Source organism: Lissotriton helveticus, chromosome 6, assembly GCF_964261635.1.
Source record: "Lissotriton helveticus chromosome 6, aLisHel1.1, whole genome shotgun sequence".
Lineage (NCBI taxonomy): Eukaryota > Metazoa > Chordata > Amphibia > Caudata > Salamandridae > Lissotriton > Lissotriton helveticus.
In genome coordinates this window covers 2,040,600,217-2,040,613,579 of record NC_136067.1, presented here as the reverse complement: position 1 = coordinate 2,040,613,579, position 13,363 = coordinate 2,040,600,217, and the positions used below count along the sequence as shown (strand labels likewise).

The following is a 13,363-nucleotide window of genomic DNA, read 5'->3' as shown; positions in this document are numbered from 1 at the left end:
ATTCCACATTTTGGAGATCCTTCTAAAGACAGTTAGCCCCCCTAGGCCATCCCTGTGGCATACTGGAGCCTGTTAAGGGGAGTGATTATGGACTTTGGGTTTGGCCATCTTCTCTGGATTATCTGTGACCCGCTGCCCCTAACCTGTGATCTAGCTGCAGGCTTCTTCCCCGACAAGCATGTCTCACTCAATCTCTGGAGCTCCTTATCTATATCCAGCAGGCAACTTCTGAGAGATCTGCTTTGTTGTTTTGTCTCAGTTCTTCCCCTGCTTCGCGTCCATTTGTTGGGTTGAGTTGGAAAGAATCGGAGACTTTAGAGCGTGGTTATTGATTGTGAAATGGACGCATTGATACTAATTCCTCTTACTGCACGTGTCTCTGTGGTCCACGGAAGACCGCTTGAGTCTACCCTGTGACCCTCTAGTCTCCTTCTTCGGCATCTTTCGAGAAGACCCTGAATGGGACACATGGGACGATTCACTGAGAAGGGGATAACCGCATGTTCATTTACAGGTCTGAGGACACAGGCCACTTTTGCAGACCACTCCATAGGAATGGGAACTGAGAAGCGCCAATGATGTGAACCGGGGAAGACAGTTCACCTGCTCTATAGTGTCCTCTGCTCTTGGGCTAGCAACAGCTAGCCAAGACATTTTGACTAAGTGCAGTGGATTGAAGTGAATTCTGTCCACTGTCCAGGTACGCGGGTGAACCCATTCTGTTCACTGCGCAAACGCGCTGGCGGGAGTTATCCTTTTCACTGTCCAGGCACACTGGCAGCCCTAGGAAACCATTTACACACTTCACCAGAGAACACCAGTTATTTCCTACCCCATGGAGAGACCAACAGAAATAAGAAATCCTTGGTTCGCCATTCACAAGAAATGTCTCTCATGCAATTTACCACTAAGGGAGCGGGATAGTGGAAATAGAAACCCTCCACTATAGTGGCCTTTGCCATACCATCACCATCAGGGGGAAAGGATACCGAACAAGGATAATATCAGACTCCCAAGCACAGAAGAAGGCCTTCTAATGGAGTCCTCTGCCATTATAGGAAACTCACAAAGAAGGAACCTCACCTCCTGCGCGAATAACTGCAGAGAAAGGAAAGTCTGAGTGCACCATTCAAACAAAGAATGCACACTGCTGCCATTCACAAGGCAATGTAATTAAAAGAACAAGAAGCAGCCAGCAGTTGAGGGTGGCCTCTAATGCTGCCCACCATTCAGGGTGAAAAAAGAAAACTAGGAAATCCTTAAACTACCACCATTGGGTCCTGGTTTGCATCAGACTAAGGTTCCCCGGTGTGCAGGGGTGGCTCCTCCGCTAAGGCGGAGGAGCGTCGCCCCACTGCTCTCAGAGCAGGAAAAAGGAAAAATAAAATGATGATAATATTGTGATTTTATTTTTCTTCGCTACCAGACTAGGTAATGGCTGGGCAGGGCTAAGCTCACAGGGGGAGGAGTGATTGGCACACTTTAAGTGTGCATGATCCCTACTAGGCTGTAGTACACAGCCTGGTGGGAACATGCATAGGCTCCCAGCCTATGTATGAGCACCGAACCATGGCACTCAGACCAATCACAACACAGCAGTGCAGTGTTGTGATTGGCTTTGGGGAGCCTGTGTGCTTCCTGCTTCTGGGACCGAAGCTGAAGAAAGACGGTGGCTGTGAGAAGCGAAGTGGTTTTTTTGGTTCCTCTCTTGCTCCCTCGCCCGGCCACCCCGATCCATGCCAGCCGCCACTGCTGGTGTGCCACCCTATTTTCAAGTCCTCCATGGCAGCCATGTTTGCTGTAGACATGATGGTTCATCCTGCACTTGTAAACCACAGTCGTATACAAATGAGGCAACCTCTGTCGCCCATGGAGCTTGGTTCACATAAGAATGCATATAATATTCTTTATTTGGTTTTTTCTTAATGGAATACTGTTTAGCCTTGCATGTAAAAGCACACTACTTAACTTTAGATTGTTGGGAAAGAGGTTACTAGTGCAAATTGATTGCCTATGACTTCTTCCACTGTTATTCTACCCGAACCAGGAGCACCATAGATGGAAGGCATATGATCAGGGGCACAGGATGACAGTGAGGTTACTGAGTCCGGAAGGGGTCTACTGGATGCAAGGCAAATGGTCTCCACGCCTGCGATGGGGATAGGAAATTAGTTCGGGATGGAGAGCCTTTGCGTATATACATGCACGTAGCATACGCTATGCATGTGTGTTGCATATTACTTTCTTGTTTTTCACTGTGCCTTTAAATCTTGCATGTTATTCTTTAAGTGTTCTTAGAACGCATGGGGGCGGAGAGGAAGAAAAGTATTCTTTTACACTGTTTGGGTTCTGAAGGACACATGGTTTTTAGAGCTTTACCGCCTATTCCACCTGAGTTGGGTGAAGGAGAAGCTACCAATGTATATAAAGAAGCACTTCTTAGAATCGAGAAAAGATTTAAACCGGTTTCTAATATAGCTCTCAATAGGTATAAGTTTTACACTCGTGCACAACAAGATTCAGAATCGTTTGATGAATTTATGACTGCTTTGAGATCTTTATCTATTCATTGTAATTTTGGTACCATTTGTGACGAGATGTTGAGAGATCAGATTATTGTTCATGTAAAGAATAAGAAAACACAGGAACGTTTATGGGAATTAGGTGATCCTAAACTATCAGAAGCAATTGCCATTGCAAAATCTCTAGAACAGTCTGAGAAATGGATGCTTACTGTTCAAAAACATTCTGTTAATAAGTCAGATTCCCATGATGAAGTTTGTTTGATCAAACATAGTGAAAGGCATAATGATAATCTGCATTCAAATACAAATACCAACAGATTCAATAACACAGGAAGTTTTAAGAGGTTTGAAAAATCTGTTATATATTATAAATGTGGTAGTAGGATGCATGTTGCTTGGTATGCTGGGTGTCCTGTCATTAATAAAGAATGCAGGAAACGTGGAAGGTTAGGACATTTTTCAAACGTTTGTAGAGATTCAAGGAAATTTGTTCAAAATCCTAATGGTAAAGTAGCGGTTGTTACAGAGGATCTATCTAAAACTTGCAGTTGTGTTTGTGAGAGTACAGAAAATTGTGCTACGTCCAATAAAGGTTTTGTAGTCTATCTGGCTGAAGAGATTTCTTTGATTGAAGCTGATGGTCAGGCCATTAAGAAACCCATTTGTGAAATGTTCGTTTTAGGAGTTAGTCTTAACTTAATGGCTGATTCGGGCTCACCTTGGACTATTATTACCAAGGAGTATTTTGATGAACGTTTAGGACACGTGTTAAACTTTACAGACATTCTTCCATCTGAAATTTGTGCAGTTAGTTTCAATGGTTCAAGTGTAGAGATTTTAGGCCATTTTGTGGTCAAGATTACTTTCGATCCAGGTGTGTTCAAGTCAAATTGTATGTTGCAGTTAAAGGTGTGAATGTTATTGGTTGGATGGACCAATGGAGATTTGGCATAATACTTAATCCCCGTGCCAAGGATCCTGTTATGCTTGGTGAGATTTTTGAGGATGAAAATATTTCTTCTATTTCCAATGAAAAAGGAACGGACTTAGTTATATCTGAGTTTAAAGATGTTTTTTCTGACAAGTTAGGTATGCTTCAGAATTTTTCCCATAAAATTAAACTCAAATCTGGAGTTGTTCCTGTTAAGCAGAAATTCAGAGGGGTGCCTATTAATGTCAGGGCAGATCTTAAGAAAACTTTAGATGATTTGGTTTTAGAGAAAATTATTGAACCCATTGACTCTGCTGAATGGGTTTCTCCGATTGTTTTGGTTAGGAAACCTGACAAATCTTTGAGAATGTGTGTGGACCTCAGGGCACTTAATTTGGCTATTATTGTGGACTGTCATCCCCTTCCCAATATCAATGAGGTTGTCTCTATGCTAGAAGGTGCAAAGGTATTTTCCACTCTCGATTTAAGATCGGCTTATCACCAAATTACCCTTACAGATGAGTCTAAATGTCTCACGGCATTTATTACCCCTCAGGGTCTCTTTCAGTACACAAGAATGCCGTTCGGTTTGGCTTCAGCAGCCTCAGTTTTTCAAAGGGTCATGTATAGTATTTTTAGAGATGTAGATCATTTTGTGAAGTGTTTCCAAGATGATATTTTAATTTTTTCTAGTACGGATGAGGAACATCTTGTTCATTTACGCTGTGTTTGTGAGAAGTTGAGAAAGAGTGGTTTGACCTTGAAGGCTAACAAGTGCAAGTTATTTCAATCTTCAGTTGAGTATTTGGGTCACACATTATCTGGGGATGGTGTAGTACCCAAAAGGTCAAATGTGGATGGCATTAGTAAAGCTCCCCCACCTACTAATAGAGACCAGTTGTTATCTTTTGCAGGCATGTGCGAATATTATAGCAAATTTGTCAATAACTTTGCCACTAAGATGGAGCCACTAAGAAAGCTTTTGAGACATGGAAATTCCTTTGTTTGGGAAAGAGAACAACAAGTGGCATTTGATCTCATCAAATATGATATTTTGCATGCCCTCACTCTTAAACCGTTCTGTTTGAATAAGATGTGTGTCATCACGGTTGATGCAAGTATGTATGGTGTTGGATCAGTTTTGTCTCAAAGGTCAGGCCAAGAAGAGTGGAATGTCTGTTTTGCATCTCGCACTCTCAATGAAACGGAGCGCAGATATGCTGTCATTGAAAAGGAACTTTTGGTTTGTGTGTGGGCGATTGAGCACTTCAGAAATTTTATTTGGGGAAGTTAATTTGTGCTGAGAACTGATCACAAGCCATTAGTTAATATTCTTTCTCCTGGTGGAGGATGGAATTCCACGGCTCGCATTTCCAGGTTAACTTCCAGACTGCAGGAATATTCCTTCACTCCAGAGTATGTCCCAGGAAAAAAAAATGTTGTTGCAGATTTTATGTCTCGTCATCCATGTGTAGTTTCTGATTACGAGAATCTAAGTGATTCTGAAGTTGTTACTTGCTTACAAGATGTGCTATCTACTTCTTTTGCTGAGATTTCTGAAGAGATGTGGGAAACTTCTGATAACCAAGATTTTACTTTACAGTCTATTAAGAAGTTTATTGTAGAAGGATGGCCCGATAAAAAACTGTTAAAAGAAGATTTTATGCCATTTTTCAATGTTTCAACTAAATTGGAATTGGAGAATAATTTGGTGTTCAAATCTGGTAAGTGTGGCCCACCATTTACTGTACAAAATTTAATTTTAGATATCGCACATAAATCTCATCCTGGAATGTCAGCCATGAAAAGGTTGATAAGGAACTATTTCCGGTGGCCATCTTTGGATCGTTTAGTTGAACACAAAGTTAGAGAATGTACTGCTTGTATGGGAAATGATAAAATGTTGAAGATCAATATTCCTCCTATGAAAACAACCTCTTGGTCTACGTCACCATGGAAAAAAATTGCTTTTGATATTTCTGGTCCTTTTGTGTGTCTTCCTTCTGATTCTCGTTATGCCCTTGTCCTGGTAGATTATCATTCAAAATGGCCAGAAGTTAAGTTTGTTTCTTCTGCCTCTACCAATATGGTAGTAGAATGTTTTAAGGAAGTATTTTCTAGAGAAGGTTGTCCCTCTGTCATGGTCACAGACAATGGGGTTCAACTTACATCATTAGAAATGGAGAATTTTCTGAAATTACATTCCATCAAACACCATACTGTTTCTTATTATGAACCACATGAAAATGGTTTGGTAGAACGTTTTAATAGAGTTTTGAAAGGGTTTGTTTTTGATATTTCCAAGGCTGGTTCAAATTGGAAAACACTCTTGAGAGAAAAACTTTGGTTCTACAGGATTACCCCCCATTCAACTACAGAAGTTAGTCCTTTCCGTTTGCTCAAAGGACGTGATCCTGCTTCCACCATTTGTCCTTGGTGGTTCAGGGATAAATGTGTCAATAAATCTTTCTCTAAGGAATTAGTTGAACAAGCCGCTCAGAAGGTTGAGGATAAGCAAACCAAAACCAAATTGTGGTATAACAAAAAGTGGAATGTTAAGTCTCCTAATTTTGCTGTGGGAGATGTTGTTAGGATAAAAAAAAAACTGGTTTTATTTCAAAATGTTCTGATAAGTTTGGTAAACCTATGAAACTAGTAAAGGTGTTTAGCAACAGTGTTATTACCCAAGATGGCAGACTGTGGAACATGAGGCGTGTTGCAAAGTGCCCCACCATGCAATTAACCTCTTCCCCATGTTCCCAAAAAACTACCAGTAGTTCCATTGCCTCAAGAGTTAAGTCTTCTGAACGTTCTAGATTATTTCCTGTGAAAATTAATGATTATGTTTCAAAATCCTTTTTTGTTCTTTCTTTTGCATTGAAGGGAGATGTGTTACATATTTCTTGTTTTTCACTGTGCCTTTAAATATTGCATGTTATTCTTTAAGTGTTCTTAGAACACCACTGTCTTCTAGGCTTCAGGTCAGTTGCACTGTTCCTGTTGACCAAGAGACTGCTTCCTATGTTGCTGTGCTGCATATTAAACCACTTCAAACTCCAAGCTGATCCAGTGGATTATTTAACAATGTACTTATAGACCATCGATAATATTTCCAAGACGAGAATACATTCCTGACACTAAATGGTGAAAGCCTGATTCACAAAGGTAAACTTACACTTTGAGTCCTAAGGACAGATCTATCTTTTTATGTGTGGAGACTCCACAGTCATAAAGATACTACTCCTAAAATCCTTTTGTGAATAGCAAACAATGGTAAACTTGCACAAACATGTACGTTTACCTCTGTGAATCAGGCACTCAGGGTTTAAAGGCTTTCATCAAGAGGAAAGCCTTACTGAAATGGTTGTACACCAATGGGGCAGAAGTAATGCTACATCGGGACACATCTGTAAACTGCTGATGTTTCTAAGCACTGCCCTCTATAATACCATTCCACATCACAGTTCAAAGCTAAGCAGTATTGATTAGAGTGGGCACTCAAGAGGGATCCACGTTCATTGATAAGGAGGGTAGAATAGTAGGTGCTGGATCCCATCAACAGGGCATGTTCAATTGTCTTAATATATCCACAATGACCATAAGAAGGCATTTTATGCACAACTCTTACCCATGGTGGCGAGATTCATGGAGGGTGATGCAATAAAGGGGGGGAGCACGGTGGCCGGGGGAATGCTGTGTTGGACCCGGCCAGTCTTCTCTGTGGCAGTGCCAGTGGGACCCCACCATCACCAGATGCAGCACTGGGTGGCCAGTAGACCTGAACGCTGTACACATATGGCGCTCAACCCATCATGGTGAGAGAGATTACACACTCCTTTTGAATGTTCACAGATGCTATTCACACTTTGCCCACACTGTGATCTCTGTGTTCCCCATTTAGAGTGGGTTGTAACTGTGACCACAGGTGCACAACCCCTTTCTGGGTCACACCCCAGTATTCATGACACTTGCATGGGATAGACGGAGCCTAAATCCACATGTTGAAAATTGAACAAATGCTCCCCGGCCTCTGCGTGGAGGAGGATGCAGTACCCACAGACGTGGGTATGGTAGCCAGTGGTCTGGTCAATCCACCATGCCCCTGGCAGCTGCAGCCTCCAAACCTTTCTAATCTACCATGTCATGGATGAGGAAACTCATCAGGGGGTCTGGAGGGAAGACCTGATACTTATCCAAGAGATTACAAATATACAAATACCAGCAGACCACCTCATGGTCTTGTTGCAGATTGTGGACATCATGCTCAATGACTTGTAAATTCATCTTGCACATTCTATTGATGGATAGATTGTCAATAGAACAGAAATTGAGGACCCAGATCTCACCCAAGTTGAGTGGTGGTTAACAAAAAATATGGCACCGCCACAGCAGGGTGAAACTAACGGCAACAATCCAAGAACAAGTGAAATGAAATGAAAATAGTATTTGTAGAGCATGATAGCTACCCTGAGGCGTCCCAGCGCTGTAGACAAAACGTGTGCAAAGAAAAGGCAGAGTGTGGAGAATTAATTAAAAAAGAAGATTTTCAAAAGTTTGCGGAAAGACAGCAGGTTGAACTCCGCTCGCAGCGGGAGGAGTAGAGAGTTCCACAACTTGGCTGAATTATAGGAAAAGGGGCGGCCACCACATCTAGCTCGCTTGACTTTCAGGACGAGGGTGAGATGGGCTGTAGCTGATCGGAGCTGTCTGGGAGGTTGATAGGGGGAGATCACTGAATGGCAGATGTCCGGGCCAGTTTTCCTGAGGGTTATGTGAGCGATGCACAGGGCCTTGAACTGAATTTGTTCCTTGACTGGGAGCCAGTGGAGGTTTTTCTGTCCAGGTTTGGTAGATAGTCGGCGGGGAATTTGAAGAAGGGTTCAGGCGGCACAGTTTTGTATGATCTGAAGCTTGTGAACAGTGGATTGAGGAGCCCCCAGGTATAAAGCGTTCCCGTAGTCTAAGAGGGACACAATGAGGCCCTGGACCATAATTTGTCTCGCCTGAAATGGGAGCAGGGGAAGGATTTTGCATAATAGTCTGAGCAAGCCATAGCAGGAGGTGGATAGCATTACTGCTTGATGGTTGAAGTTGAGTGGTTGGTCCAGCCAGATGCCCAGACTTTTTATTTTGCTTTTTGGGAGTAGGGGGGGTCCGAGACAGGCAGGCCATAGCAATTTGGTATTGAACGAAGGAGTGTGTCCCAGGAGCATCAGCTCAGTTTTTTCTCCGTTCAGTTTTAAGGAGGAACAGGTCATCCAATTAGCCACCTCCTCGAGACAGTCGCTTAGATTAGATGATGCAGCGTTTGGCTGGTTGAGAGCCACCACTAGCGGAGTGTCATCGGCATAGGTGATCATTTTTATGCCAAAGGGACGGACGATCTCAGCTAGGCGGCTCATATATACGTTGAATAGAGAGGGGCTCAGGGAAGAGCCCTGGGAAACGCCACATCTGAGCGGGAGACTGGAGGAAACGGAGTCAGCCTCAAAGACCTGGAAGGAGCGACCTACTGAGAAGGACCGAAGCCAGGTGAAGTTAGTGAGTCGGTGAAGCAATATATTGTGGTTTACAGTGTCGAATGCGACACTTAGATCTAAAAGAATAATCGCCGCATTACCTCCCTGGTCAACAATTCGTCTGGCCTCCTCAGTTACTTCGAGGAGGGCAGTCTCTGTGCCGTGCCTCGGACAACCCTGTTTGGGAAAGTGGCTGGAATTGAGAACGTGTGGACCTCGTTCCACATGTTAAGAGTCAATCCTCAATGCTGCAATGGCAAACTGCCCCCACCCCCTTACAAAACTGGCAGCAGGGGTTGGGGAAATGATTTCTATTAATTTTTTCTTCTTCTTAAATATTCTTTTTATTCATGTACGAGTGGTCCTTATGTAACCTGAAATACGTACCACATGCTATCAACCTTTTATATCTGCTCATGTATATTGACTAGTGCTATTAATTATGCCTGACTATACCACATTGTAAGGTTATATTTAATTTGGTCATGGTTTCTTTTGTTAACGAAAATTCTATAAAATGCGTTTAAAAAAAAAACCAATCCCTTGTTTCATTGGTGACTCCTCACAGCAAAGTGGGGGCATCTATAAATGATAACTACCCAGCAAGTGAATCTTCAGCGGGATCTCAGTTAAGATCCATACTAAAGTACCTGCAGAGAAGTAGGACAACAGGTAGTAACTGTTGAAAGGGTGAGCTTTATTAAGTGCATCAGCATATGGGAGACATCCCATTCACAAAGACTGACAACAGACAGCTGGCTGGGATCATCCCACAGTCTCCTGACCTTCTCAGAGCTGGGTCCATGTTCTTTAGTTCTACATTCCTAAGCTGATACCATACTTAGAAACCATACCACCCCTCGGACTGAAGCCCATCCATAGATCGGTGAGCTCCAGCTCAGGTGTCTTCGCTCTGAAGGTTCCAGATAACTGACCACCATCATCATCTGACCTTCTCAGAGCTGGGTCCATGATCTATAGTTCTACTTTCCTAAGCTGATACCATACTTAGATTACATACCACCCCTCGGACTGAAGCCCATCCATGGATCGGTGAGGTCCCCCTCCGGTGTCCTCGCTCTGCAGGCTCTCGTCTAGATACAAGAGTCCGAGGGAGAAGGGAAATCAGCTTGGAGGCTCCGGATTTATTTCAAGTCACTTCAGAATAACACCGAAGAAAAGGCCGCGCACTTGGCTCTGTTCACAAAGACACGGATAGCAAGAAAAGAAGCTCACAGTGCACATATACGTTGTGAACCAAGACATCTAAAGTATATTGCACTGGTGTAGCTTCGTTTTGGAGGGTGCTTGGGGTGTTACACCCCCCAATAAGTGTATTTTCTGATAAATGGTTGATTGCAGGTGCTTTCAGTCGGGTATTGCGACTGTGAGATATCAATCTGATTTTTGGGGCATTTTTTACATACACAGACGAAAACGCACACACACTCTGTTTTGAAAGTCCTCAAAAACATTGGGTATTTTACAAAATATTGGGTCTTCTTCTTAGTACTCCTACCAATCCTCATTCTTCTCCCTTTCCACTGCCCTTAAGCCCCTCTTGTGCACCCTGCTTGTCGTATAATGTTTTTAAACATTGGATGCCAGCCTGATTGTCGAACAATCTGAAACTCACACTCCACCAATATTACTGGCTAAGCCACGCCCCTGGTATAAGCAGAATGCGATGGAACATCTTCAGAGTATTTCCTTTCGTAAAGCTCATGCCCAGGCACCCAGCATCAGAAAGCTCCATCATGGGCTGTACATTGGCAGAGAATGCCATCTCTTGGAGGGGTTGTTTAACACACAGCCCAGAGCAAGACCATGTCATCACTTAACTTATGGAGCACTATACAATAATATGAGTAACAGAACAAGCAGTGGAAGAAAAGGAGACAAAAAAACGTTTCCATTGATTTTAGAGGCTGTTGGGAAAGTCTCTCCAGATCACAAGCAAACAAATTTAAGGACTGGGGCAAGTACCAAAAGTAGAAGGGGAGTGAGCTGTTTAAAGGAGGGGATCCCAGAATGTAGGACCATGAGAGGGCAAAGGGCATGAAAGAGCCACCAGCAGCATCCTGGGTGCAGAAAAGTGTGGACAAAGGTGCAACTCAGTGTGTTAATTTAAAGAACATGTAGAAGAAGTGGAACTGAAGACCAGATAGATGTCAGCACAAGGAAGCAATATGGGAGAGATGCAACACTGAATAGGGAGATTGAACAGAGGTCAAAGGGAGGCACAGAAACTAGACTTGTATGGGTGAACATAGAGAGTCTAAACATGAAGCGGATACCACTAATCGAGACAAGCGAAGAGAGTCACAACTTTGGTTGTATAAAGTGGTGAGGAAGATGTACAGGGGGTGGGATGATATCTGGGAGATGAAACTTCAGATACAGCTACTGATGAACTGCTATGACACTGCAATAAAGATGAGGCTATGATTGATTGATTGATTGATTTTAAAACTTATATAGCGCTTACTGTCACCCCACGGGTATCCCGGGAGGGGTGCTGTAGATGAAAAGCTGAACAGATACCTATATAGAACCTCGAGACACTACATAATGAAGAAGAGAAATAGACCAGACCAGGACACAAAACAGGAGCAGCCAGAGAGAGAAGATAAGAATGAGAGGACAATAGTGATAGAGTGCGAGCAGGGGAAAGGGGTCTCAGTTACCAGGAGTTCACAGAGGCTAAACATGCATAAGGGTGACCCACACTGATCCTGGATTGGTTAATGGCACGTGGACTTGCCATATCTAATACTGAATGAACTAAGATTGACTGAATTATGACATGCTCTGTGTGCCTGAAATAACTTGCTTGCAAAAAACAACCCTCTCATGAGGTGAGGTTTAAACATCTAGAAAAAGGCATTTGGAAGATTTCTCCAATTCAGGCAAGAATTGCTCGTCTCATGCAACACACAGGCACAAAAAACACAAAAACACACCTTTTCTTCATCCTGAAGGAGAAAAAAGCGTCCAATCACAATAAACATTTACCTTGAAAGCGGTAGGTTTTTCTGGTTGGTACCCCTTTTCTGGAAATAATAAAAATGAGAGAATAATAGTCATAGGTTGAATAATGAAGTGATTGACGTCACTCAGAGGCACAGACACTTGAAATACCAGGAGCAACACACAGTTAATGACAACCAGTTTTAAGTAAAGGGATCATACAGTGGTCTTCACACATTGGGATCAGTGCATCTATCAGTGACTGAGCTCTTACTGAACCATGGCCTTCTGCACAAGATAGGACAGCCCTAGATCTATACATCCCAGTGGTGCATTGCCTTCCTTCAGAATGTCCTACGTCTGCTCTCAGACCCCAGTATCCTACCAACATCTCCCCACACATCAGTCACTGTCAAAGGAGAGCAGCATTGCAAGGCACAGAGAAGAGTTCAAAGCATCCCTGTGCAGATGTGGTTGTATCACTGCTTGTTTCTGGTTAAGCATAGACCTAGCACCATCTCATTATCCAGAGATGCACACATTGCTTCTGTCTCCACCTGGTTTCTAATGAACCTGCTTTCTAATGAACCTGCTTTCTCAAGGACCACTGCAAGTGCTTCCATCTAAACAGCAACACCAAACCTCTTTCTCCAGACAGGCAACTAGTACCGCTGTACAATAAAGATATCAAACGACTGGCTGCTTAAATCACAAATGTACAAACCGGGGACTGTACGATTATCTTACAGTCTGCAGCTCTGCTTCAAAGGGGCCGCTGGTCCACAGCAATGTTGCAAGTTTTATTTCTGATTCTCGTGTTAGTGATGTCCACCAGTGATTTTCATAAAACCCATCAGCTCCTTCCTCGCTTATCGCCCCTCCCACCTCCTGTCTGGAGTGCTGTCAATGCTGCTCCCATTATGCAAAAAGAATAAACAAACATCAAATGAAAAAACTATGCACTGAAAGTGACGAGCTGTTGAGTGCTTCAAGGAGGAAACTCTATGTAGAATGTCTTTGGACCCTGTCGTGAAAGTGTATCTGGCAGAACCTTCACTGACACTAAACCAAATTCTAACCATATAGTCTGAATTACAGTTTGGTTATCTGTAAGACTGCTTTCCGGCATTTCTCTTTCGTGACATCACAAATACATTTCTGATCTAGGTTACAGGCCAAGCGTTCCTTCAGTACACTCTAAAAAAAAAGTCACCCTAGTAGACCCTTTACAAAGGAGTTGAGACTGGCCTCCATAACTGGCCTCCATTACTGGACTCCATAACTCTATTGAACCTCCTTGGTGTGGCCACAGAATATCTCCTAAGAACTCCCTGAAAAATGGTCGAGCTCACCCAGTTCTTTAGGAGTCTGGGTGAACCCGATGATGAAGCATGACACCAATAGGGTGTGTGAGGGTT

At 43.1% G+C, this 13,363-nt stretch overlaps 1 protein-coding gene across 6 annotated transcripts in view; it reads right to left on the bottom strand.

Annotated features, from left to right (window-relative positions):
• Positions 1 to 13,363, bottom strand: part of AGBL5 (AGBL carboxypeptidase 5) — a 482,741-nt gene that overhangs the window by 23,544 nt on the left and 445,834 nt on the right. For all 6 annotated transcript variants that reach the window (XM_078650056.1, XM_078650058.1, XM_078650055.1 and 3 more), the window contains one exon: positions 11,991 to 12,028. In XM_078650056.1, the coding sequence (XP_078506182.1) occupies positions 11,991 to 12,028 (38 nt within the window). The remainder of the gene's footprint in view (positions 1 to 11,990; positions 12,029 to 13,363) is intronic.